At 44.1% G+C, this 27,625-nt stretch overlaps 1 protein-coding gene across 2 annotated transcripts in view; it reads right to left on the reverse strand.

The window, feature by feature from the left end:
- TRABD2B (TraB domain containing 2B) overlaps positions 1-25,148 on the reverse strand; it is a 315,314-nt gene extending 290,166 nt beyond the window's left edge. For both annotated transcript variants that reach the window (XM_064516186.1, XM_064516185.1), the window contains exons 1-2: positions 24,708-25,148; positions 23,311-23,871 (exon numbers count right to left, since the gene is read on the reverse strand). In XM_064516186.1, the coding sequence (XP_064372256.1) occupies positions 23,311-23,871; positions 24,708-24,815 (669 nt within the window). In that variant the 5' untranslated portion in view covers positions 24,816-25,148. The remainder of the gene's footprint in view (positions 1-23,310; positions 23,872-24,707) is intronic.
- Between the last annotated feature and the right edge of the window lie 2,477 nt (positions 25,149-27,625).

The following is a 27,625-nucleotide window of genomic DNA, read 5'->3' on the forward strand; positions in this document are numbered from 1 at the left end:
CTGCAGACTTCTCTCTTTTTTTTGTCTCTGCCACCTAATTTTTAAACCAGGTTTTGATCTTCTCTGCCAGTGTAAATTAGGAGAGTCACTCCAGACTGACATCAAGTGGGCATGTGCACACTTCAGTGCATTGCTGTCTACCCATCTGGACATCCTGCAGCAGACAGGAGTCAGGACAAGTGACAGGACATCTTTACCTGTCTCCTTATCCCCTCTCAGGATCAGCCATCACTTCGTGCCTGTTTAGCAGCAATCAGCTGAGAGAAGGCAGGTTGATAGTGAAGAAAAGAAACCGCTAACTAGCCCTGCTATTTATATACAATCTTCATGCTCTCACCCACTCTTTCCATATATAATATATCTTGCTCCTGCAATTAAAACACATTACTTAAGGAGAAGATAATATTTCAAGCTGAAGAGTAAATTGGAAAGCTGTGTTTTTCATTTACATGAGTTAAACACACAAGGGACAGCTGGAATGGCAGTTACAATTAGACTACCCATTAGGATGCATTAGATGACATTAACCCAAGACCTCTCAGGTCCACCGCAAAGCAGTCAGGCTGCAAAGCAGTTTTAAAAGCAACCTAGAGCTTTAAAGTGACACTCATGTTGAGTGCAAACATCGAGAGGGATTTTTCCTCTCTTCGTGACATGGCAGACGATCAGTGTTGCTGCTCCCAGACTACAGGGGCTTGGTGCTTCTTTTAAAGCCTTTATAAGGGTGAAATCAAATGCTGCAATAACCCTTTCACTACTGCACAGTATTCCAGAAATGCTATGGAAAATGCACAAAAAAGCACAGCCAGATGAGGGTGTGACTGATCAGACACTCTTCCAAAACACGTTTATTCATCTTTTCCACACGTGGTTGGTAAGACTGGAAATTATCCATCTTGTTGGTTAAAAAAAAAATTAAAAGACTGAGGTATCAAGCCACTGAAGAGCAACAGAAGCACTACTGCTTTTGTAAAATATACCATGTGTATTTATCTAGGCTGTGATTTTCCTAATGGGATAAAACTTCATGAGTCACCAAAGACTGAGAGCATGAAACACCATTCAAATATTAAGAGCTGCGTAGAAAGCCTGAAATGAATTTAGACTCTAGAGCTCCTGCAACTCTGAGTATCTCTCAAGATTTCATTGGGATAATAACTGAATTATTTAAAAAATAGTCGTGGTATGTGAGAAAAATGTGAATAGAAATCTACAGGGACTAAGAACACATTTAAAAATACCAATCTTTTTCCAAATGTCTCCTTAGTTATGAGAGGAAACTTGCCAATGGGAGATCATGAGTGTTTAAGGGAAAACAATCATTCACAACCAGATGCACTACTGAAAAGTATTTGAAGTTCCAGAGACTCTACCCAATCTCACTTGCATCAAACTACCTGATCCTCTTGAAAACACTAGCAAGCTCCTGTTTGTTAAGCTGCAGAAAATCAGTCATTTCTTTTCACAAAAATGCTGAGTTGTCCATGTCAAGAAAATTATAGAAAGTCAAGCTATGGGCAGGAGGGGGAGAGGGTTAGAAAAAGAGAGTATTGTTTATGGAACATGAAAAGCTCCAGCGACACAATATATGGAATTCTGAGGGAAACAGGCCCTCCTTTCTTTCTGTACAATTCAAATAATTCCAATGGCAGACTGGATATTCCCCAAAATGAGTTAGAAAAGCACAGGGCTGTCAAAGCAATTTAGAAAGGGAAAGTTGAAGTAAACATGGTGACTTTCTTTTTTTTTTTTAAGCCTTAACGCTTGGAAGACCTTAATGTTACCCTACACAGTGTATACTTTTCATAGAATAAAAATAAGTATTAGGTGGACAAGTTGAAGTAAACATGGTGACTTTCTTTTTTTTTTTTTAAGCCTTAATGCTTGGAAGACCTTAATGTTACCCTACACAGTACATACTTTTCATAGAAAAAAAATAAGTATTAGGTAGACTTCCAGCCCGATGCAAAGCAACTACATGGGCATTTGGAGAAAATGTGTGGAACTACCCATAGATATAGTCTCAGCTCATGCACGATACTTAACACACACAGCTTACTCTAAACTTTTTAGGCTGTCTGTGGATCTGCAAAAAATCCTGATGAAGTTCCACTACTGACTTTGAGTTGTCTGCTTCTAGAATGGCACTCTCATATTCCCCCAAGATGCTCTAAAGATCAAAACGGCAGACATTTTTATTGTTTTCATGTTTATATGTTCATGAAGGTGGTGATGAGCCATTAGAGTAAAATACCCTGAATTCATACCTTGTTACTGTTTTGCCTCCTTACTCCAGCTGTGAGTAGGAACTAACTCCAGAATATGAGGGACTCTTTCAATCTTTGTACTAGTTTCTCTGCAGGCTTGTGAAAAGCACATGAAGGACTTCTGTTTTCCTCAGTTATGGAAAGATGGTTTCCAGCATTTTGTAGGACTCAGTTTGTACTCAGAAAAGGAGAGGTAACAGAAATGACAAATAGTTCCATGACAATTTCCACTTCCCTACCTGTACTTTTGATTAGAAATATATGTATAATTATAATTTGGAAATTTTGAATAATTGGATCTAAAGAAGCAAGACCAAAGAAATCACAAGGCCTCTCTTCAGCCAGCTCTAGAGCAATTATTGCCAGGAAAAGATGTCAGTTACATACTTTTTTCCTAGGTATTCTTGAAAGCGCTGCTTTCATGGATGAGTTCCTATCAAACAGAAGAAAAGCTGCACACTTTGCCAATTCAAAGAGAGAGTGGATTCAAAGTCTTGCTCACTTTATCTTTGAAAGATTATAGGCAGGTGAACAATCTTACCAGGACTCACTTGTTCGTCATCCGCATTAACAGACGACCTGAAACTTAAAGTCAATTGAGGTTTCTCTTGCAGAAAGCTTACTGTCTAATTCACTCCTGACTTGTGCGTTTGAAAACAAAGGGACTTTTTTTGCTTTTTTGACACTGACTAGTGTGGCTTTTCACTGAGGAGCTAAGAATCACACCAACAGATCGCATTCATGCAGTCTGAGCTGTTTGCATTACCTCCATAGGATGGGGAGAGTGGGAGGACAAACTAGAGTATGCGAGTCTAGGAATTAACCAAAAAATTTTTAGCTTTACATAGAAAATTCCCTTTGATAGTTCTAATTACTCAAGCAGACAACATGCTGGTGTTGTCTTGAGGGTATTTTTTTTTAATTCTACTTTAAAACAGATTTGCTTGCTTGTTTTTGTCAAAACAGAATTTAAACATTCCTAGCTTTTAATTAGCAGGTTGGCAGTCTCTCTCGTAATTCTTTCATGAATGACTCTGGATGTGAAGGTTCACTATAAATCAATCTGACATGACTGCAGTGCGCTATGTAGAGCCCCTGACAGCCACGAGGTGTCTCTACGAACTGCCTCAAAAAGGGCATGAGTCTTGGTTAACAAACAAGACAAAACTGAAATTCAATCTCTGCAGAAGCCTGTTTGTTTGTCTGTAGCTGTAAAAGTTTTCTTTAATAAATCTCTCCTGATAGAAAAAGACCATGATCTTGAATATCATGACAGCTCTACCCAAATAACTGAGCAGCACTAACACCAGAGAAAAAATATTTACAGAGTCAAAGAATGGTAAAACAAGGGACTACATCTGGAAGTAGTAAAGGAAAACCTTAAATATGCTAGGAAAAAGTTCCAACAGTGGAAGTCACTAAGACAATGAAATACGTTGCTAGTTGAGAATGCATGAGGCAACACTAGAAAGAGGTGCTTCACAGATGAAATTTGAATTTTATCATAACAACACTATTTGGCTGTGTCATCAAGAGCATTAAAACCCATGCTGATTCTCGGAAACTTGAAAATTCATAATCCTAAACCTACATCTGCATTTGGGCAGCAACAAAACATACAGTAAATGCCTTCTGCAAAGAGTAAGTGGTTAGGAGTTAGAATACTGTTGAAATATAGGAAACAGAGCACATGCTCAGGAAACGTCATTGTCCCAACAGTCACCACGTCCAAGGAATTAGCCAACATGGAGTTTTACTGACTCTTTTAAACCTTACTCTGCACTTACCAGTCAAATAAAGCTATGCATAAATGAAACAGCATGGGGAACAGATACATAAATTGCTTTCAAACCAAGCAACAAGCACAAACCTTACAAGCAGAAGGCAAAACTTCTGACTGAAAAGCTGAACCAAGCACACAGTCACCTAATCTCTTTGAGGATGGGAAGAAGACCTCTTTTGCGAGCAAAGACAAAGAAGGGGGACTGAAAGTCAGAACCATGACCACATCTTCAATGTGTCTCTTCAAAGAAATGGATAAGCTGGTTGTCTGTGGGCAAAGAGTAAAGACAGGACACCTGGGTCATCAGAGCTATGAAGTGCAAAGTCCTGGAGCTGCAAGAAATGTAAGATCTGTATCTAAACTAGGGCCTATGTGGCTTCCATATATGTGGTTCTTATTTCCAAATTAACTTCTAGTTAAGATAATCTAGGACAGACCTCCCTGACCAGATGTTGAGGTGAAACCAAAACTTCCTGCTCTCCATTCTGATGAGAAAACACTACCAAGAACAATGGCTGTTTACAGTATGTGGCAGTACTAAATGTACGCAGAGACAAAGTGATCTGACCCACTGAGAAACAAATGAAAATACGTATTAAACCTCATATGGGCAAGACCAAATCCTAAGCTGTGAAGCACTGTAACTCCGTTAACGTCTACAGAGAACTCACCTTATAGAGGCAAAGTCACCCCATCCCATATGACCTGCTAGTTAGGTATCCTTGGATTGTCTTCCATTAAGGAAGCACCCAAGGACCTTCTCCTCTACTAACATACACATCCAAAGCTGCTGTAAGACTTCCACCTCTCTGCTTCTTTCCAGCACTGGGCAGGGAACAACAGTTGTATCCAAGGAAAAACGTTGAGAATTCAGTCTTTTCTATCTTCAATCTGTTTTTATGAACTAACAGCACAAAAATGTCCATTTGGGTCAGTCAACAGACTGTTGTTTTGCTGATGATACTCTTGGGTTTTCCTAGCCTCACTTTAAGTTTGAAATGGATATGTTTGAAGAAACCTTTTTCCCTTGAAATGAAGATAATTACACGAGCACTGTTTCTGTTTAAAAAAGGCATTTTCCAAAAATAAATAGCTCTAATGTCTTACCCATCTTGCATGCAAAGAACCGAAACACAAAGAGCCATGTCTGGATTGTCTCTGAAGCCCCAGATATTAAGACAGCTAGCTTGCAATCACAGTCCTTGATAAGCTTGGAATAGTGCATGCAGAGCCCATGGGACCCAGGTGGCCTAGCATGCTTCATGGATCATGTGAGGCATATCCTACACATGGAGAATGATCAGGAGAAGGAAAGTGCTGGGCTTGTAGCTGCTCTGGCTACTGCTCTTTCAGAGCCACATACGTCTACCAAAGCAGATTTCTATTCATCCCACCACATTTTCAGACACTTCAAGTTTAGTTTTCCTGGACTCAGCAAACTGCCATTGATTGCCCATCCTGTAGGCCACAACCAGCTGCTGCTACAGCAGCCTTCCACCTTTTCTACTGCATCCTAGTACCTGTGGCAGGGCAGCTGCAGAAGGTGACAGGAGTCTAGTGTAACCGCTCATGTTTTCCATTCTCTCTACCTCACAGCATTGCCCTTGTCTCAGTGCTAAATCTGGGGCTGTAGCAAGAGCCCTTGAAGCTCTCCACTGCAGTAGACTGCAGTCTCAATGCTCATAACTTGCAGTGGATTAAGTGGAAGCACTGCTGGATGAACAGATACCAGATTGTGTAAGGCACAGGCAGCAGAGCCCAGAAGGGAACCACAGAGCCTTAGCATGATTCATCAGCTACTCCAAACTCTAGCCTCTCAGTAGTGCTGGAGACTCTCCAGAAAGGGCTAAAGTTTGTAGCAAACAGGACTAAGGGGCTGGTTTGGCTTTATGTTGTCTAGAACTAGCCCGATGTTATCTTCCAGGACTGGAAATGGCTTATATATGTTTACAGAGCTCTTCCTTTGTCTCTAAATTGAGGTTCAAACCTGATAATGGCCAACTCGAGATATAAAAAAGTGACAACAGGTAAACTGAATCATTGCTGGCTAATCCTTTATAGCCAACGGCCTGAGCTGAGTAATAACCAATGGCACGTTCTCCATTTTGACAAGCTTGAGGTTACCTGAGCTAGCTTAAACCACCCCTTTCTACAAACACACAAGACAGAAGAGGGACAACTTTACTCTCCCCTTGTGGACCAGGGATCCTGTTCAGGGATGCTTGCAAAGCTGATGGATGAACCTGGTCAGCCCTGAGGCAGATAAGCCCTTGTGAAGAGGAGGAGAACTAGACAAACAAGACCAAGGACACGCTCTTCCATTGATCCCAAATGGGGCAAGGAATTCAAAGGCCTGCAGAAAAGAGAAAATGCACGTTTGTCAAAACAAAAACAGTATTTCTACTATTTTGATAAGCATGATGGATGATAAAAGGTCTTCGAAGGTATTCACTCTATTTCGTATTGGAGTGCTGCTAAAGCCAGCATGGCAAGAGACTATAACCCCATAAACATATGTTGTGTATTAGATTCTGATCTGGCAGCTTGCCTTAATTTTGTTTTTTTAAGGCTCCAGTGAGTTCCAAATACACTTCCATGTTTGTGTTCCAGCAAATGAGCAAGAGGCAGAATGCTTGAGCGACAGGGACCCTCGAGTGCACTGGACTATAAATTAGCAAAAAGAAAAAAAAGAAAGCCTTCATTAGTGTTGGCACATCAGACAAAGGATGACAAAAATATCAGCAAAAATACTTCTTCTGTCCCTTTCCCCGCCTTCTTCTTTTCCCAGTGTGCACTGGACAGTTGCTGATATCTGGAAAAATTTTAGTCTCCTTTCTTACTTTAATTATCAACATGGACAAAAGTCACAAGAGAACACCTCTGAAGATATTCAACCTTCTTCTTTGCTACTCCCAGCTCCCCACCAAAAAGCACCCCACAGAGCATCCTCTCAATAGCAATTAGTCTGGGTCCCTGTAGGCGCAGACGAAGAAAATTCTTTCAAGGGACGTTTTAGACTCCTCAAGATTGAGAGTTCCAGTTCATATAAACAAATACAGTTACAAGAGGCAAAGCTGATATGGATTTATGCATGGAATGTATAGATGGAACAAGCAATTTGATAATTAATGGAGCTGACAGGCTATTTCTAATAGTGCCCAAGTGTGTGCAGACTGAATGGTTTAATATACATACTGATCCAACGACAGTATTATTTTAACCCATTTAATACCTAATCATTCAGATAAAGGAAACAGACTCTTTTTTTTTTCCTCTTGGGAATTAATCCTGACTTCCCAAAGCCCGATTATTGGGAAATAAATCCTTTACACATAGTATTCTTGCAGACAACAAACCCACAGATGTCTTGCACAGGATTTTTTTTTTTTTAATCATTTACAGAATGAACTCCTGATTACTTTCTAGGAATGGGTTACTACTTTCAAGCCTCACAGCATAAATGCAGCAGTTTTTCTCTCAAACCTCTCTCCGTTCCAAGGAACTGAGTATTTTGTTGCACAGATTTGGTGAATTTCTGAAGAGACCCCGTTTGCTAATATGGTGTTTCTTTTTCTGTTGACTTCCAAGCAAGCCACACCAGTGCTTCTACAAGCCCAGCTGGGGAAATTGAAGATGCTCTGTAAAAATCCTGAGCAAAGCACTGTCCTATCTGGCAGGAGCTGGTAATAGTTCATTGGGCATGGAGATACTGTGGCATTTGGAAGTGCACAGGAATTAGATACACAGTGTTTTTTTCAGTCAGGAGCTGATTGAGAAATGAAGCTTTGATGCTTCATAATTTCATCCCTCTGTGGGCAGGAAACAGGCACCCGACATCTATTTTATGGCCTCACACCCTAGGCCATGCAGAAGGATCCTAAAGGGTTGGCCCCACGGTAACTACCTGGGGAATTAAGATTTGGTCAGTCTTTCCATACTCATGCTCTATGCCTCTCCTTTAAAGAGAGGACCAAAAGCTGGACCAAGCAACCCTCTTTCTTGGGCCTATATCCTGCATAAAAGCACTGAGAGAATGGAAGGAGTTACAGTGAAGCACATTGTCTCCAGTCATATTCAAGCTGTAGATAACTACATAATACCTAATGAATGACCTCAGTTCTCCAGTGGGAGGTATACCAACAGCTATATGAAGTCAGACTGAAAGTGTTTCAGGTTCATTATTCTGTCCAGCCAGTAACCAAAAGGAGATATGCTTTGGGAAGAATATATGGAATTTCCTATCTCTCGCCCACTAAATACAATGTGGATGGGGCACAAGGCTGCCATTCTGGTGGCAACCCACAGCAGGACAACTTGCTACAACCAGTCAAACATAAACGACGCACTGCTGTGCGCTAACTGCCTCCTACCCCCAACGCAGACGCAGCTGCCTTTGAAGAAAGGTGCAATGCCCTGTGTGTGGATGTGCATAACGAATAAAGTCTTTTAAAGCATGTGAGAATGAAAGCTGTCATCAAAATGTACTGAGCAATTATGGGTTGAAGGTTGAACTATTATTACTTCATGCCCTTCCATTCCCCTCCCTTCCAGGGTGGGAAGAAGGGGGGGGATTATTCATTTGTATTCAAGCACTTCATTAATGTTTATAAGAGAATCCAAACACGCAAGCAAAACAAGGACAAAACACTCACGCCAGACGTGTGATGCGATAAATGTCACCAGAGCAAATATTTAGATCTGTTTACAGAGAGGCCTATTAAGTCCTTTTTGAAAAGCTGTGCAGTGTTGTGGCTTGGTCTCTGCCTAGCAGCTCCAGCGTAAACAAATGGAAGATGGCTAAGTCTCTCTCTCTCATTTTGTTATGACATCTGGAAACCTAAGGAGGTTGGGAGAAGCCAACTGCCTGCCCTACTGCAATGTCTAGCAAGAGTCCGCTTGCTGCATGATGGCAGGACATGCAAAGTGGAACTGCTGAGTTCTAAAGCCTGTGCCAAAATCAGTGGATTTTCAACACAGTAATCCCTTAACAAAAGTTGTTGCAAGACAAGTGGCCTGGATTCACTGCTAATAATGCAATCCCACGTGTTCTGCCATTTTTAAAGAGCATTTGTGTCTGAGAAAAATCAGCTTTATTTGGGACTAAAATGGAGTATAAAGATGGGGAGTGGACATGTGTCTCATAATTCCTCCCCTGAAGAACTGTGGGGTTTTATTTCTGTTCAGTTCTATATTCTGATACCAGCTGGACACAGCAATTTGCCTGGACTTCTGCACATGACCCATTCACCTCACCGTTTCATTGACTCTAGGTCCTCCACTTACATATATTTATTTTTCTAAGAGAATTAAAGAAGTTGAAAGGGTTAAGAGAAATTTACAGATGGATAAACCACAATCTTAGCCCAAAATGGATTAACATGTTTAGGTTGTTTCAGCTTCTAAGGACAGAAGGGACAGTACTGATACCCTGGAGGCCTCATTTCAGTATCTTCCTCCAAAATGCTTCCTCATGCCTCAGTTTCCCACCTATTATGTAAGATCTATAGATATAAAACTGCCCTATAGATATATTAATCATCAGGATTCCAGAATCCTGCAGAAACAGGCTTTTCTAGGTCTTAGCCAGTGCCCAACTTGCTTTCTCTCTGTTTTGAAGGACTGGTGTTCAGGACTCTGCATAGTGATTTCTAGGAATGCTGTCTGAACCACAGCAGAATCAAACCATTTTCCATTCAAAACTCTCCTTCTGACTCACCAGGTTTATTTCTCCTTTCTTGATTGCATCAAGAACTCATCATGAAACCACAAATAGCCCCACTCAGCCTGCTTGTTAAGCATATCTAAATCACAAACAAATCAGAAGAATATTGACTAACATTTTTTCTTCCTAATTCTCTTCATGAATTATTTGGCTACACAAAACTCCTTTCTACATAAGCCAGTGGGAAAGAGTCTGTGGCCAGTTTCCAGGACCATAACAATATGGGTTTGGTAATTCTTGAGTTCCTGGGCTCCATGGACTGAACTACTTGTTTTATGCTGAATGGGAACTACACTGAGCTTTATCCCAGAGAAGTGAGGCATACCTACACTGTCCACTGCAATGCAGGGGAGAGCGCTCTAAGTTAGCTGCAGACAAATGCATTTGGATATTGGTATGAGTCCAGTTCTGCTGAGCTAGCTTATTTCCCTGGCTGGAACCCAGCACAGACATACCCTGATAATAATATTCAGAAACTCCAGCACCACTAGTACATGCTGCTGTTACCAGAACTGTAAGAGAAACTATTACAGCTAGTAATCATAGCAGAAGGCAATGAAACTGAGAACTGGTTGTTGCAGGCAGGGTTTACACTGAAGCAACCACAGAGTCTCCTCCAGTGCATATCATTTCAGTCTTCAGTCAACTTGGCTTTCGGGGATCATTGTTTTTAGTATCACTGTTCTGCTCCTCGCTGGTGATGATACAAGTCTTTGTTTTTTCCACGTGCTTCCACTGGCTCATGAATTGTAGTCAGCACTTGGAAGCACTAAGCTGTTGCATAGAAAGCTTAAGTACAATTTGCACTGCTGCTGGCTGTCTTCAGTGACCTATTTGTGCCAAGTCTTTTGAGGATTCTCCTATTGGTATCTTCAAAGCTATACTCTCAGGTCTAAGAGATTACAGCCAAACACACCCTTTCCTTCCTTGACTGGTAGGGATGATGCATTACTAGACCTGACAGTTGCTAAGCCTGTCTATTTCTCTTAGAAATTGTAAGACGGCTATGGTACTTGGTGTGTGGGAAGAAAGAGAAAATGCACGTGACTACACACCTTGACAAGCAAATAAATACTGGTCATCTCTACCATACAACAGGAATCAATCTTTTCAGACTCCAACTTCCAAAAGGAAAATTCTTTCTGGATGATTTTTTCTTTTTAAAATTAGATTCCTTGACTAATACTTGAAGAAAATGCATGACAGCTTAGTGGCTTGCTCTCAAACAAGTTTCTTTAGCGGTGCCACATTCAGCTGTACTTCTTGCTCTTGGTGTATTTTTCTACCCTTAATGCTTTAGATTCATGTTACTAATGCCAGGCCTTGAAAATGTGTCAGTAGCATGCTGAACATCCACAGGAAAGAGAGAGGAATCTCTTCCCCTATTTTTGTTTAGCTACCTCCTGCTTCTCCGCTTTAGAGCTAACTCTTGGGGTTATTTATGTTATATGACCTTGAGATAAATGGCATTTGGCAGGCTGCTGGATGAATTTGTGTTTCAAATCAAACGTTCTCAGTTTCTCCCACTAACAATGGGAATAATTCCTGAATGCCTTTTTTGGGTTATTTCTTCCCATCTCATTGCCTGCCATGGAGTTCTTTTGTAACTACATCAGGGTTGGTGAACTTTAGCTTGACTTGCTTGTTAGATGCAAGTACCAAGTGGTGTGTGTGTTTTCTTTCTGTGGTTTTGTGTGTGTGTGTGTTTTCTCTTTGTCCCAGAGTGTCTGCACTGCTGGTATTAGAGCTACGATTGTTCTATAAAAAGCTAAGATCCCTTGAATGATCTGCCAGAGGCTTTATCTCTGAACAATCTTTGTCTGTACTTGCTTTGCTGTTAACCAGTTTTGACTCTACTCCATAATGGCTAGGGTTGCTTTGCTTTAACTGATATATATCAAAGAGAACTGCTAAAATTAACTGCTCATGAACTGTGTCCAGGATGTTAGATTAACTCATCTAGAATCCTTCAGTGAACAAACTGATTTACGATGTGTTATGACATTGTTACTTGATGTGTTGCACAACAACTCAATTTTAAAAAATGAAGAGCACTCCATTAATAAGAGATAAATCTTTCCAGTGTAATTCAAATGAATCTGCAACAGCTTTAGAGAGAGCATGATAAGGGATCTTGTGTGGGTTTTGGTGATTGTGTTTTGCATTCCCACAGGTATCTTCCACTGAGATCGCTTTGTCAGTAATGACAAAATCCATCCTTGGCCAAAATACAACAGTTTTGGGGAGATTTTAGCTCTTCGTAGTACCCAAGACACAAAGGCGTATTACAAGTGATTCTGGACAACTCCTACTTTCAGGAGGTTTGAGAATGCACATCAAGCACTGAATTTAGTGCCCAACTATGTTTTCTTTAAACTTCACAGTCATAATTTGCTGAAGTCTTTGCATGCTAAGTCCCTTGCATGCTTGTCCAACCATAATTAACACACAGCAAGTGCTCAAAGCAGTCAGTTTATGTTTCAGAAAAAAACACCTTTATGCATTAAGATATAAATAGAGTATTTTTTTTAAGTCAGCACTATTCCATTACTGGAACACGAACCAGTGTAAATGCTGGCCTTAAATTACTAAGTTTCTAGAGTGTGTTTCAAATGTATGTATGTTAAAGGCTTAGGTCTCTGGATACCCAGCTTCACCAAAAATGCCTTTGAAAGTGAGCTTGAATTATATACTGTACATTATGTCTCATTTCACAGCCAAGCCACTTGAGTTAATAAAGAAAATCCTCCCTGGCCTCACACAATTAGCTCGGTGAAGAGCTAGTCAGTGCAAGTCTGCATACAGCCACAAGCCAATATATAAAGTTGAATAACGTTGCATGCCTGTGAATGCCTGCTGCCTCAACCCTTTAGACTTCATCTCTCCATGAGAAGACCTGGGTTATTCCAGAATGGTATGACCTGGTTTTGTGGCCTGATACTCACAGCCTTAAGCGAAAAAAAAAAAAAGAAAGAAAAAAAAAAAAAGTTCCCTGGTGTTCTGCAAAGAGAAAGGAGAAATGCCAAATGAATTCAACTTAAGTTTGCTTGAAGAAGGACTGACTGTAGGCGATGCATGAAGAAAGGCTGCTACCTCCTATGACTTAATTGCTTGCAGAAAACAACATTCCCTAGGACTTTTTGGGGTGGATGGGATGTGTCTCTTCAATTCTGTGTTGCCAGACAGCCTGTGACATTACTCTCCCCAAAGGACTTGTGTTCCTTATAGCAGCCCTGGAGGAAGACCACTTGAACCCCAATCATCCCTGAAAAATGGGGATAATGGTCCCAAAATAATGGGGATCCTGTAAACAGACCAAGGGTAAATCCATTAAAGGCCGCGGGGGGCTCAGATAACACAGGGAGGCCACAGACCTTATTGCATACTTTCGATGGATTTCTAAAGCAGAAGCATTGATATATAGCTCCAACTTAGAGCCCTTCAGGCAGAGATCTCAAAGTATAATTACTCCCATTTTACAGATGGGAAAACTGAGGCCAAAATGGGGAACAGGATTTATCCAAGACTGCTCAGTGGCAGACCCAAGAGTAGAACCAATTCTCCTGAGACCTGTACTTTGCCTGCAGCAACATGTCACATGCCCACAAGCCTACCATAAGGCCTCCATTATACACCAGCTTTAACAGTTTTAAACCATGAATAATTGCTGCTTTACAGTCCCTGAAAAGGGTGGCCAGCTGCACACCTCTCAAACCTGCTGCAAACCACAGCAGAGAGCAATTCCAAATTCCTGGGTACTGTTGGTGCCCAGGTAACTCAGTGCAGACCAAAAGCTGACACTGTGGCCAAGGATAAGTGAGAAGACATAGCCCTCTGGCCCATTCAAACCATTGATCTTTTCTCAGTATCTGTACAGGTATTACTAGTGGCAATGGACTGTATTTTGTAAGAGTCCATTATCAAGTTCACTTCCTAAAGGTCCCACAAAGACTCACCACTACAAGGGATGTTTTGCTTCTGCTTGGCTGATAGCCGTCTAGAGGCAGAAAGAGTTTATCTCTGTTCCTCATTCATACTCCTAAGCCACTACTTCAAGGTCAAAATGATAAGCCTGTTTCTATCCAAACCTGTATTTTCATGGGGTTAAGTGATTTCCCTGTTAACATGAACACTGACCAAAACTCAAAACAGGGGTTTCATTTCATAGCCAGGAACTAATGGAGCTCAGTTCATTCTTGCACTGCTCTACCAATACGGCATCCCAGCTGTCTGAAGCCAGACACATATTAGAATTGCTTTGGCCATAACTTGGTACTAGAAACTTGATTTTGTTTGATTCTGTATCTTAATAAGCCATCTCCTTCAACAAGCAAATAATGAGATTTTTCAAGGATATTTTTTCTAGTCCCTTTTCCCGGGCTAACCAGTAAGGAAAGTCAATACAAACAAGAAAGATTTTCTGTATAATTAACTCTTATGCAAACAATAATTTTTGAGACTCTATAGCATACTTACCTCTCTCCTCCTCCTGTGATATCCCCAAAATAAAGAATTAACTGAGATTGAAAGCAAACCACAAATTAGCATCCCAGTTGGCTCCTAATGCTCTTTTCTATGTCATGGCCAGCTCTTCATGTGATATAAGCCTTAGGTCTTTTGCAATTAACAGTGCTGTGATGATTTTGCCAGTGCCATAGAGCCAGTGCGGCACACTGGGATGTATCCTACCACATTTCACTTCTGGAATAACATTAATCTTGATGATGATTTCTAAAACCGTAAATCAATCAAGTGCCAGAAATACAAAGACCTTCAAAGAGTTGGGCATATTTCTCAAATCACCTTTTCGCCCTCACACTCTGCTGACTCTGCAATCTCTCTACTGTGAGCATTGTCTTGCATTTAAATAAATATTCTCCATCACTATTATGCTGTCACCTGTAATAGGAAAAGCCTGAAAGAAATCAAAGAAAAGCAAAATTTGTGTGGTGGCAGAAAGTGTATAGAGAATAATCAGTCTTCATTGTGATTGTTAACAAAAGCGAGGGAGCTTAATGGAGACCTTGGATTTAATACAGTCTCTAAAATATTGAGGGGGTACAGTCGAGGCATAGAATCTCCCACTTTAAAGAAATATTTTCCCTGTGTTCCTCATAAGTTGACTTTTATTAAAATGGAAAGAGGTTTGAAAATAACTTGAAGGTTTCTGTTTCCTTTTTCTCATTTCTTGGCTCAGGCAATGAGCCTGATGAATTTCACTTTCTGCTCTATGCAGGCAGCAACTTCTTTTTTCTGTACTGGGGACATTTTTGTCTCCCAATGGGTGCCCCGATATAAGAGCTAGGGTAGAAGAAGCCAGTTTCATGGAAACTGGGGGAAATCTAAAGCTTTTAGTCTTATTCCCTTAATTGTGTTGCTATAACTAACATTTTGGCTATGGCTGAACTGCTAGCTCTTCTGAACAGTGTTAAGCAGCCTGAATCAGCATCTTAACGGACTCTGTAAATTTGCAGGGAAACCCAAATATGAACAACCTGTGGACTGGAACTCATTTGAAGGGCTTCATAACGTTAATATTAACTGAGCCTAGGAAAAGAAGAAATCAGGACATTTTTTTTTCTTTTCTAAAATCCTTTCTCTGTGTGCTAACAGGAGTTTCTGGGAATGGTCCAGTGTTATCCCCGGCTCCAAGGGACATTCTGGAATGAGTACAACACACAGGATTTGGTTCATATCCAATGGTCATTTACATTTGACACCACAATCCACAGGTATGGGCTACAATCCTGATTCTGAAGAAGTCAATAAAACTCCCTTTTGTCATCTGCAAGACTCTTCACCCCTCAATGTTGTTGCAGTGCCTAGACAGAGGTAATTAGCGGTGATCCACTGGTAACAAATCTAATTATAATATTTCAGGGATGATGAGTTCTTCAGGCATAACTGGCCTATAGGAGTCTAGATATGATGAGAAATGGGGTGTCTAGGCCTGTGTTAAAGGACCCTCAGAGCGGAAAATCTAAGGTCTTTGATCTTATTCGAACTAAAAATACTTTTATTAATGAACCTCCTCAACTCATACAACATCCAACCCAAAATGCTGAACACATGGCTTTAATTTACACCTTTTAGCAATTTTCATTTATATTGTGCTAGAAGTCCTGAAATGACTTGCAGCAGAAGCTCTAAAAATTGGAAACCCAAATGGTAAGGACTGCTGTTAGAAAAACTAGTGATAAAAGCAGTAGTCATATATGCTAATTCCTGCCTGAACTTCTGACACAGGTATCAACCATGTCACTTAATTCCATATGGATTTAAATGACGACGAGATCCAATATATACAACAGTGACAAAAGCAGCTGTAATGTGCTTGTGAGCACCAGAGAAAGCAAATCCATGGAGAAGAATGAGACGCTATGACTACCCCTTGATGCGAGGGGTGCAATCAGTCATGTGTTGTAGTTGCACATCTGTTCCCAGCCTGCAGAGTGTAACTTCATTTCAATTCCAGGACAAAAACTTGGCCAGTTAGCTCAAGCAGTGGTATCTGCAGTTTTAAGCTCCGTAGTCACCAGTTTAATTCCTGGTGTATTAAGCAAGCTGGAAACCATAATGCTTTATGTGTTATAGAAAGAACATCAGGTCCGCAGGTTGTTGTGGTGTTAAGAAAAATGTCTTAGGGACTTCAACTCATAAAGGATTTGAAAGGTTCAGAAAGGTATGGAAGTTTTGTAATCTCTCTCCTGTGCTTTCTGTGGATTTTACCTCTAAAAGCACCTAGGCTCTGAATTGCTTATCAGTTTGAAAGGAGGATTTGGAAAAGTGTGTGGGCACTAGGCACCTATGTTTCCATGTGAAATAAGGTCCTTCTAATGCTTTCTGTTGGAAGTTAGAAAATCAAATGCCCAAAACATGGGTCCTTGTTGAAGATCTCTGGCTTTGTGCATATTTAAATGGTGCGTGCTCTGGGGAGACTTCTTAAAATCCCCTGTCCAAGCAAGTGCTGATCTCATTAACAGGACCAAAAGATGAAAGAAATCACACCAATTAAATCACACCAATTTCATGTGGCTCAAGCATTAACGTTATGATTTCTGCTCTGGCTTTTTACCTATCTCATCAACTCCTAATGAAAGTGAAGAGATTAATGAGGATTTGAAGCGTAAGGCCTAGCACAGAGGAAACCTGTTCTTTTACAGTACACCCCTCTGAAGTTCCCAAATATGCTTTGACAGGAGCCCTGCTGCCGACCTCCGTCTCCACAGGAGTGCAAGGTGAATGAGTGCCCTTGCTTAAGATCATTCCTGGCCTTTTCAGTACAGGAACCTCTGACTAGCCTGAACGATGTGGGCAGGCTTTATAATGTGGATTGCCACTTACTGGGGAGCTGAGGGGAGGCTGTTAAAGACTTTCTGAGGACTGTAGGTTGCACTATACTTGAGGTTTTTAAGGTCAATGGCTTGTTCTGTTTATAAGCAGAGCTCGCTGGGGGTAGGATCCTGACTGCTGTTGCAAGAGCATCAGAAAGCAACAGCAGCCACTGAACAGAGAAAGAGAAAACCATTTAGTGAAGAGGGGCATATTTTACACTTACTGGGTAAAGAGTTCAGAGGAGGTGGCCAAATGCTTCAGGGGAGATCCCACCAGCATTTGAAAGTAATATCAGAGCCTAGGTAGGGGGATGGATTTGGCCCTCCACTCTGGGCCTGGCACCCAGCCCCTCTTCCGATCCTCCTCCCCTGGAGCAAAGCTCAGGGCATATCTCCAGGGAGTGTGTTCAGCTGAAAACACATGACAGCACTGCGCCCTCAGCAGCGGCTCGTGGGAGGGCTACAGCGCAGCAGAGCCACAGTGCACTGTCGGGACCAGGCCAGCCCTCACTGGGCTGGTGCTGGACCAGCACCCTGGAGCCAAGGGGATGGCACACTGAGGGGCCAGGGCTCTATTCATTCCTTGCCAAAAATGCAGTCGAAAACATGGCACTGCTCTGCTGCCACTTGACTTTTATACATTAGTAACGATTAGTAACGCTCAGAGGCCTCGGTCATGGTAGGGACTACGCTGAAGGTGGGCTTGTTTGCCATGGTTTGGGGGGGGGGGGTTGTTCCTTGCAAAGCCCACCTTATAAAGATGCAATTCCTGCCTCAAAGAGATCACAAGCAGCACCCTCGATTTTGCAACCAGATCGAGTAACACAGACCTCCTCAGCTCGGCTCATGGGAGGCAGATACAATTGTCTTGGGCTTGGATCTTACCAAGGGAGGCATGAAGGATTAGAGGGAAAGGAAGGGCTTGTACCTAACCTGTTCTATAAACACTTCTTCCATTTATAGATACAATAAATACAGTAGATAAATAGCCAGCTGCCCCCTGAGCCATCATTAACTGACTGGCTTTTTCTCAATAGGCCTCAAATGCCAGGGTGGGCCTTTCAAGGGGGCTATGGGGAAGAAGCACACATATCTGGCTGTAAAGGGCAACACACACAGTTACAGCTATAAAATGTCAGCTGCTGATCCTTTCAGGTGTTACGGCGACTACTGTAATTTTAATACCTGCATAGTTTCACCCTCAACAGTTCTCCTTGGTAAAGATGTAAAGCAGCTCCATTAGTATTCAAAGAGAGTTCATGGAATGATTTCTACTTCTGCTGTATGAATTTCTACCCCAAGGTTAATTTTACTGGGGGAATTTTTTTACCCTGGCAGGGGGATAGTTTAATTAAATCCAGCAAGCTGAAAACTACATGCATCCATATATAATCAAACCTTTTAACTACATTTCTTTAAACAATACTCAGCAATCAAAACAGAATACATTAAACTATTTTTGATGACTCTTGCCCTTTTGATGATGCCTGAATTTCTTCTGAAAGCAAAAACTGTCGAGATTTCTATTAGGCAAAAACACTTTTCCACAAAGAAAAAAATGCCATTCAAGAATACTATCTCAAATAAACTACACAGACTGTCAAAAGTCAACTGGCTCTGAAACTGAGCCCTTTAATCTGGTTTGGAAAACTTTGAGCCAGGATCTTTCATTAACATAAACAGGAAAATTTTCCTTTAAGTCAGTTACACCAGCTCTATCAGCTCGGAAGATCTCAGCTTTGTGATTATAGAAATGTTTAATTTTTTAAGGGGATAGGTGAGATGGAATAGCAAGTCCACAAGCCATGGCCCTTCCTATGTATTACTGTGTCATGCTGTTTTGCCATTGAAGGTCCAGCTTCAAGACTTCAGACCTGTCAGTGACCAAACTTGATGGACCACCCATTGGCCTTTTATTAAACAGCACTTGTTCCTCCTCTAATCCTATCACTAGAGTAATCAAAGCTGCCATGTCCCAGGGTTTGATGGAACAGCAGGACCTGGGAAATGAAGACTGATTTTGTTAACAAAGTCATTTCTGCCCCTTGAATGCTGTCTCACTGGTAGAAAGTAGGGAGACAAGGTTTATTTGTGCAGAGAATGAGGCGGCAAAGAAATGAAAGGGAAAGAATGGTGAAGTGTGAAGTTTAATCTGGCACAGTCTAAGGTTTCTTTCTTTGAGGCAGTCTCTGATCCAATCAACACTGGTTTGATATTTAACATCTCCCCCTGCAGTTTGAAGTGATACAGGCCAGAGAATACTCAGATTTAGGACACAGAATACTCAGACCAGAAGAGGAACAGAAAAGGGTTTTTTTGTTGCTTCCATTTGGTCTAATGACTTCTCTGATAGACATATCAGGATAATGTTGGCTCCTTATAAAAAATTCCCCTTGCAGACCTCAGGATTAAAGGCATCCGGCACTGGCTGAATGCAGATTCTCCCTGATGAGAGCGAGCTAGTGATGGGATGGGAGAGAATCCCAATCAGGAAGGAATATCGACATGTTCTCGGTCTCTGTTTGTGAGCCCTGCAGAGAGACAGGCCTGAGCAGTAAAAGAAGAGATGCAGGAGGGACGAAGGTACAGGGATGCCTACCATGTACCTCCCCAAGGCAGGATGGTCTGGGTAGAGGAGTAAGAGTTTGCCTTCCTGACCTTACTGGCTCTGAGTGCCAACAAGATATTATCCTCAGGCATTTACCACCACAGTGAAGAGCTGAGATCCCACTGCCAGCCCTCTCCAAAGGGGAGCCATAATCAGAGCCAGATCCGGGCAGCTGCAGGAGCTACCTCCAAAGTCCTCCTTGCTCAAACGACAGCACTTGCCATTCTGGGGAAAGTTTCTTCTAACCACAGGCCTGTGTAAGGGTCCCAAACAGGAGGGGGAAGCCTGACCCTCTCCTGCCCTCACCTTCATACGTAGGGACACATCCACACAGCCCTGCCAGCCTAGCATGGCTGCATCCCCCGTGCACCCAGCACTGTACTGCTTCTGCCCAGGGTTCCCACCAGGGAGGGCCAGAATGCCACCTGCCCCTCTGCCAGCTCAGTCCAGGCCCTGCTCTATTTTGCAGTTTTGAGGTCAGTCTGTAAATAAACACCTATATTGCCAGGTGGGAAAGTTGTGTCTGCTTCCTCTCCTTGGTGTGTCTTTGGCCTTTCTGGTTTTGTCTTCAATGAAAACCCTGAAACTACTTGAAGAAAAGGAGCTGTGAAGTTTGGATCTGACCTAAGTCTCATCCGAACTCCCCTGCTGCAGGGCTTCTCACCCAGCCTATTGCTGCAATTTAGAAGCTTTTACCATCAACTACATAATGTTCAGGGTCTGCTTCTGGGTTTTGTGTCACCAACACTTGCTGGAGTCACTGGAACAAGGATGCTCCAAGAGTTTTTATAGAAAAGTAGCCGGTCACTGGGAAAGCAGGACAATATGAGTGATGCAGGTTTGGGAAAGCAGCACAACATACGTTACAGAAATTCCAGGGGGAGCAGAGTGTCAAACTACAAAGTTTCTAGGCTTACAATAGAAAACAATGCGCTACGCTCTACCTGCAAGAGCTGGCTCTCCAGGAAGCAGCCAATTATATGAGCCACCTTAATCTTTTCATCCGGCTAAGACAATCAACATTTCAAAGCAATGCACAGAACGTTTCAAAGAACGTTCTTGGTCAAAAATGCAAGTGTATCCGCTTTCTTTCTGAACAGATCAAAATCAAGTACCACAACGGGACCACTCCTAGATTTCTTCCTCCTCATGGTATCAGATTAACAGATTTGGTGCATGTAGTCAGATTAAATATTTGCAGTAGCACAAAGCTGCCTTTGAGGAGAAGAGGAAAAAGACATTTTATTTTTTTTTTAATTTGCTACAGGCAAAAACACTGGACTTCAGGGACAGGGGAACAAAAGCATTGACATGATTCAGCAAGACACAGTTTTAAAATGTGAGCTCTAAATGTTGAAATTAAATGCAGTATTCTTGTAACAATAATGCTGAAAACAGGTAAAAACTGCTGATGCCCTTAGCAGATTTGGAATTGTAATTTATCACAGATGTTCTCATCGAACTGTGCAAACACCCTACAAGACAAAAGCTGCTCAATTTCTGATTTCCATTTTAGTGTGTTTTAATTACGTGTTGCTTAAGGAAGGCTCTAAGACCTGGAATTAGGAGGCGAAACCTAGCAATAGTAATCCACTCCACTAAATTAGCACAGTAATACACCAAGCAGTAGGACTGCCAGACAGTGTGATAACATTACAAATTACTATTGTTAAACAACTAGCCAGGTGTCAGGATGCATGAAATCTAGAGGAAGCAAGAAAATAAATATCTGGTTTGCTTTGTTTAATTTTGTTGCATGTTGTTTTGGTGGCCTTGTTCCCAGAAACTGCTTCAGACTTTGAAAAATTCTCCTGAATGCTGATCTATTTTAGTAGTAATGTCAATTCTCTGTAATAATTAAAACATGATGTATTTTTTTAATCAACTCAAACTTTTTGCATAAATACTCGAACCTTCTGCCATTTACTTACCTGTGGCAGTAATACTTTTGCTGCTTTTTTTTTTAGTTTACTATTGTAGCAAAATGAAGAGGAAATTTTTTATTCTATTTAAAATGTAGTGAATAAGAGGAAAACAAAATCATGGTAAGAACAGCGTGTTTTGTACTCTATCCTCTTTCCTTTCCCCCTTTCTCTCCAAAAAAGAAAAATAGTGTAATAAGATTCACATTTAAAAGGCTCCCAAGTGGTAGAATTTTAACTAAGTGCTTTCATGTGCTTGATTCTAACTGCTGGTTTTGACCTAATACAATCAAATGCTGTTGAAAGACTATTGGGTGTCCGGAATGGTTAATTATTTTAATTTCCCCTAAAGAAGGGGTTCAACGGAGGGGATAGGCAGTTAAACCTTTAGAAGAGAACTAGGTAAAACTAACTCCTTGTTTTATGTGCATGTTAATGCAAATGTCTAGGCCTTTCTTTTATTTTTATTATTTTGTTAAAAGGCAAAAGCATCCCTCCAGATGTATATGCAACCGATTTTCTCATGTGAAGTCTGTGTGCAGAGTTAGACTTACATTTGAGAACATCAAGTGAACCAAATGCTAGTGAAAGCTAGACTCTTAAAGCAGTTCCCATTCAGGGGAGAAGGGGGTGAAGGTATTCTAAAGACAATTTAATCACATCAGAGATCAGTCCTATAATCCTTATTCACACATCACCAAGAATTTTTTTGCTCAAACTAGGAAAGAAAGATAAAACTGGAAATGGCTGGATCTAAAACCATCAACAAAAGCAAGTTAAAAATGAAATACCATAGCAGTAACTGGCACCATCTTAAATCTCCCCTGCATTATTTGTTTTCTTCCACACACATTCATTTCCTGAATTTCTAGTAAATCTGATTTCATATAAACAGTTTCACAAAGCAAAGTCAATAGCTGTGACTGTGTTCCTGATTAATCCACTGAAATGAAATAGATCTCCTGGCTTAGTGTATTTGGTTGTTTAAAGCTAAATCCACTGAAAGACATTCTGGAGTCCAGTTACACCAGTAACTTTTGTTTCTTAATCTACATCCTTTTCTTTTTCTGAACTTCACCTGTTCTAAAAGGAAAAAATCCAGTCAGATTAAGGACTTCATTTCTCCCAGTACATGACGGCAATGTGAGCCAATTTATTTTGACTTGGACTAACTACTACAAAGAAAACCCACAGTTTGCATGTACTTAAATCTATTTGGACAATGTTAAATTTCTTTTTTCAGTGTCCATGCTTTATCCTCTTCCTGACAAGTACCATAAAGCTGCTTTATTTAAAAACAAACAAAAAGAAAACCCTTTTTATGCAGCTTCTGGGTAGGACAGTTGGAAGTTTTCCCCATGGCTGACAAGCCAGCGGACGCACACTGTCACATCCTGGACTCCCTGCCCTCCGCCATGCACATTTGCCTCTCAAATAGATCATACACTTGATAAATGTGTAACCGTCTTTGCACACATCACGCTTTTTTCACACATAGCACTGATCACCGTGATGGAGAATGGGCAGCCTGATGCAAAGGCCGCTGAAGCCTGCGAGAGGGCCACCCCTTTCCACAGCAACAGGCTTTGGGGTCCCCCCCATTAACTGACCAAAATCTGAGGAGAGCTGCCCCCACCTCCTGGGATACACCAAGAGGCCCAGGAACCTCCTTACCTGGGAGAAGTTGAGCCCGTTCAGTGGGTGACACTGCTCCTCCACCCTCTCCACTGCACCCGTTGTCTTCTTCATCCTCTCGGCCTCCTGAGCAAGGTAGAGATCAAGCACCGGCACCCCTCTGGAGCGGATGTCAGTCTCCGTCAGGGAGTTCACCATGAGCATCACCCAGACGGGCCTCTTGCGCTCCCAGTTCCCGGCGATGGCATTGAAGAGGTAGTCAGCGTAGAGCCCTTTGCCCCGCTGATCTGGGGTCATCCAGTGGGGCAGCATCAGCTTGATGTAGTCCAGGTGGCGCTTGAGGCGGCGGTACAGCTCCCGAGGCAGCACGTCCTGCAGGTTCTCCCCGTGGGGCAGCATCTGGCAGCTGGCCAGGCCCGAGATGGTGTAGGGGTCAGTGAGGTCCAGCTCAAAGTAGACACTGGAGCTGGCGTGGAAGGCAGCCTTGGAGTTGTCGGGGATGAAGTCCCACACCCGCGTGTAGGGCACGTGGATGGTGCCAAAGAGATAGGCAGGGGGGTCGCGGCGGATGGTCCAGAGGAAGGAGTTGAGCTCTCCTTGCTGCGGGGAGAGCAGGGGCTGGTCAGTAACAGAGGGGCAGAGGGCGGCGAGGGCCGCCCTGGCGCAAAGTGAGGGCAGGAGGCAATCACATGCAGCAAGCAGCTTGTGGGACATGGGCATGGACTGCCTGCAGGGAAGGGGGAGTGGGTCCCCCCACAAACCCCAGCCAAGCTCATGAGCATGCAAAGCCACAGACAGCGAATGTGTGAAGGGGCTCTAATATAGCAGGAGTCGCGCAGTGACCCCCTCTATCTATATACACACACATTCCCTTAATGCACATAGCACAGCCTCAGCATAGACACCCCATACACCAAAACGGCCTTATCGCTCTGTATACATCTCTCTATATACAACAGTTTAACTGCACAGAGAAGCCCTCTTTATGCAGTGCATGCATGTGTATATACGCACAAAGCAGCCAACCTCCACGGAGAGTCGGTGTGCGGGCGGGCACGGGGGGCACAAACTTGCCCTGGCACCGGGCTCCCCGGCCCGGCCGCAGCCCCGCTTCTGCCGGGCCAGTGCCCCCGGGGCACCGCCACACCTGCGGGGCCACGCGTGTCCGCGGCGGCCCCGTGGGCGCCCCGTGCGAGGCTGGGCGCGCACACACACACACATACAACCACACACCCCGGGGGGGGCCGCCCGCTGCGCTGCTCCCCCCCCCGGGCGGCCCCGCTCCCGCGCCCCCCCCCTCCCGTCCCCGCGTGCGGCGCCCGGCGGCGGCTCGCCGCTCCCCGGCGAGCCGGGCATCCCCGTCGGGGCTGCCCCGTGCGGCCGCGCCCCCGCTGGTGGCGCGGGCCCCTGGGCCGGCCCGGCCCGGCTCGGCTCACCGAGCGGGGCAGGTCGCACTGCCCCGTGTCCATCTGCTCCCGCCGGGCCGCGGCGTCGGGCAGGAACCCCCCGAAGACGAAGCAGATCAGCGTCAGGTTGAGTTGCATCCCGCTTCCTCTCTCTCTCCTCTCTCTCTTTCCCAGATGAGCCTTTTTGGATTTCTAGGATCTTTTTTTTTCCCTCCCCCTCCTCCTGCTCTTCCCCCTTTTTTTTTTCTTTGCCTTTTTTTTTTTTTTTTTATTCAAACAAACTTTGCCAGTCCCATCTGCATCTGACAAGTGCAAAGGGAAGGACTGGCTGCCCCCTCCCTCCCTTGCGCTCCCCCCTCCCGCCCTTTTCCACCCCCACCCCCTCTGGCTCAGGGTTTGTCAGTCTCTGGATGCTTTGGGAGGACGGTTCCCGGGCTGCAGCTCATCGCCAGCCTCCGCCATGCTTTTATTTAGCAGACCGGAGAAGCCACTTCGGAGCTCCCTCCCGCCCTGCCGGTTTGCGAGGAGGTGTGGGGGGGAATCGCAAAAAAAAAACAAAAAAAAAAACAAAAAAAACTTTTTTTTTGTTTACATGATTCCGAAGGGTTGGGAAGAGCCGCTGCTGACAGAGGGTCTCGCCAGGCAGCCGGGAAGGCAGGCGCTGCTCCGCGGGGCGGCGGCACATACCCGCGCCGCGGAGGCCAAACTCGGGCTCCGGCGGAAACTTTCGCGCAGCCTCCCCAGCCCGCCCCCGCCTCGCCGCCGCCGCCGCCGCCAGGGGCCGCCGCCAGGGGCCGCCCGCTCCCCAGCGCAGCCGCAGCCGCAGCCGCGCGGCGCCCGCCGCCACCGCCGGCCGCCTCGCCGTTGCCTCGCCCGCCGCCTCTCAGCGCCCAACGGCCGCCGCCGCCCAACGGCCGCCGCGCGCGCAGCTGCGGGGCGCGCGCCTCAGTTGAAAGCACAGAGACCGACAGTCCCAAGCGGCCCTGCTACCCCCTTCCCCCCCCCCCAAATGTCACGAAATCACTCAAACGTGGTGCGTCCTGGGGAGGAGTTGATCGCATCTCCGTTACGCTGCTGTCCCTAATGAGGCTGGGCCTACCTGGTGTCAGCCGTTAACAAGAGCAATCCCTCGCCCCGCAGCTGGTTCCTGAGGGGATGGTGCTGAAGCAGCCCCAGTCATCTTTAACGTGGAGGGATGAGACGAAATCTTCGGAGATGCCGCTCTCCCCTCTGAAAATGTGGGCTGAGGGCAGCGGCGCCTCTCTGATCGCCCCAGGAAGACCCACGGGTTGGTGCGGCTGCTTGTGTCAAGGCTGTGTCCTGAGTGGGACCGGTGGCAGTGGGAGCCGCTGTCTCTCCACACCTCAGCACACCTGCCTTGGCCCGGCTGCTCCTGGGGCAGCCCACTCATCTCCTCAGCATCTCCCCTGGGATCAAAGGAGACTGTATCTGTATGTATTCACCAACGTTTGCGAGTTTTTCCTGTTTGTGCTGTTGGATTTCCTGCTTCCACTTAGACTGAAAAGCTTGAGGAGGAAGCACGTCCATCTGATGAACTGGCTTTTTGCAGACAGGAATATTTAAATATTCAAGAATGCTGAGGCTCTGGACATTTCTTTGGATCCTGTTAAATCAGGAGCTTGAGTCCAACAACCTACAACTTGAGCCTTTACCTGAATGCCTGGCTTTGTGTAAGCTATGTGGTTTTGGAGGTGAGGACGGAGTTTACAATGCATGTCGCCATGCCTTACTGGAGCTCCCACCCCTGAAACCATGCTGGGGAGGCATGGGGAGCGGGACTCGGAATGCAATCCGTTCTCGATGCGGGCAAGCCGAGCCCGGCTGTGTTCGTGTGTCCGAGTATCTTCGTGATCCGGCTTGCAGAATGCAATACATGTAACAGAGCAGATCTGGATCCCAACATTACCACTAAATCCACAATTGCAAACACTTTCCAAAATCGGGAAGTTCCTCACTGTACTAAAAAGAATCAAAGATATCAGGTTTTCTTGAAGAAAAATATTAATTATTAGTATAAGGCTGGGTCTTTGCTCTGGCAAAACTCAGAGTGAAGTTGACAGGGATTTTGCCAAGGGGTGGTGGCAGAATCAGGTCTAGCTGACTGTAAGCATGGTTTCCCAAAAGCCCTGTGACAACTGAGACTGATATCACTTGCTATGGTTACTGATAAACAAATGCAGCTACGTGGGCTACTTGAAGGGGCTTTCAAACCAATTTGCATGCTGTGCTTGGAATCCTTTCCTGGCCTCCAGAAAAATGAGAGTATTCTCCTAAGCATCAGGAGCATCAGGATCAGTGACTCCTTTTTTCAGTGGGCAAATGAAGGACTCTCATGCTTCTCTCCAAGATCTTTCAAACAGGTAAAAAGCACGCAAAGGAGCAAGGGAGAGGGGAGGGGTTTTCCTCATGAAGGTCATACTTCTTGTAAAGAAGCACATTTAATTTCCAGGTGGATATCCCTGATGGTAAATATCCCTGATGGATAAGGTTTAGATAAGAGAAAGAGTTGGAGCGACAGAACGAGGCAGAAGGGGTTTTTTGCCCACAAGGTATCCCTTCACTGCTGAAAAGGATCTTACAGTGAGATCACTGACTTATGTCCACATCGGATGCTGGTGGCCTGGACTCCCCCCTTCATCTTTGCTGCTGGGATGTGCTATGGCAGTAGCTAGCTGTGCACTGCGTGGTAGGCAGTGAACTCTCATGTTGCCTCCCAACCCCATCCCACCCCTTAGGGAATGCAACATCTCGGCCCTCTGCTTGTCTCCCCAGCATTGCTGGTGTGACAGTTCAACCCCACAAGCACAGGGAGGGCAGGGCCAGGCTATGTGTGTCCATGCAATTTATCTCACGAGCAGACACATCTTTCTCCCGAACGTGCCTCTGACCTCGCCACCAGCTCATACCCAGGCACGTTTGTGTCTCCA

This window comes from Dromaius novaehollandiae, chromosome 8 (assembly GCF_036370855.1).
Source record: "Dromaius novaehollandiae isolate bDroNov1 chromosome 8, bDroNov1.hap1, whole genome shotgun sequence".
Classification (NCBI taxonomy): Eukaryota; Metazoa; Chordata; class Aves; order Casuariiformes; family Dromaiidae; genus Dromaius; species Dromaius novaehollandiae.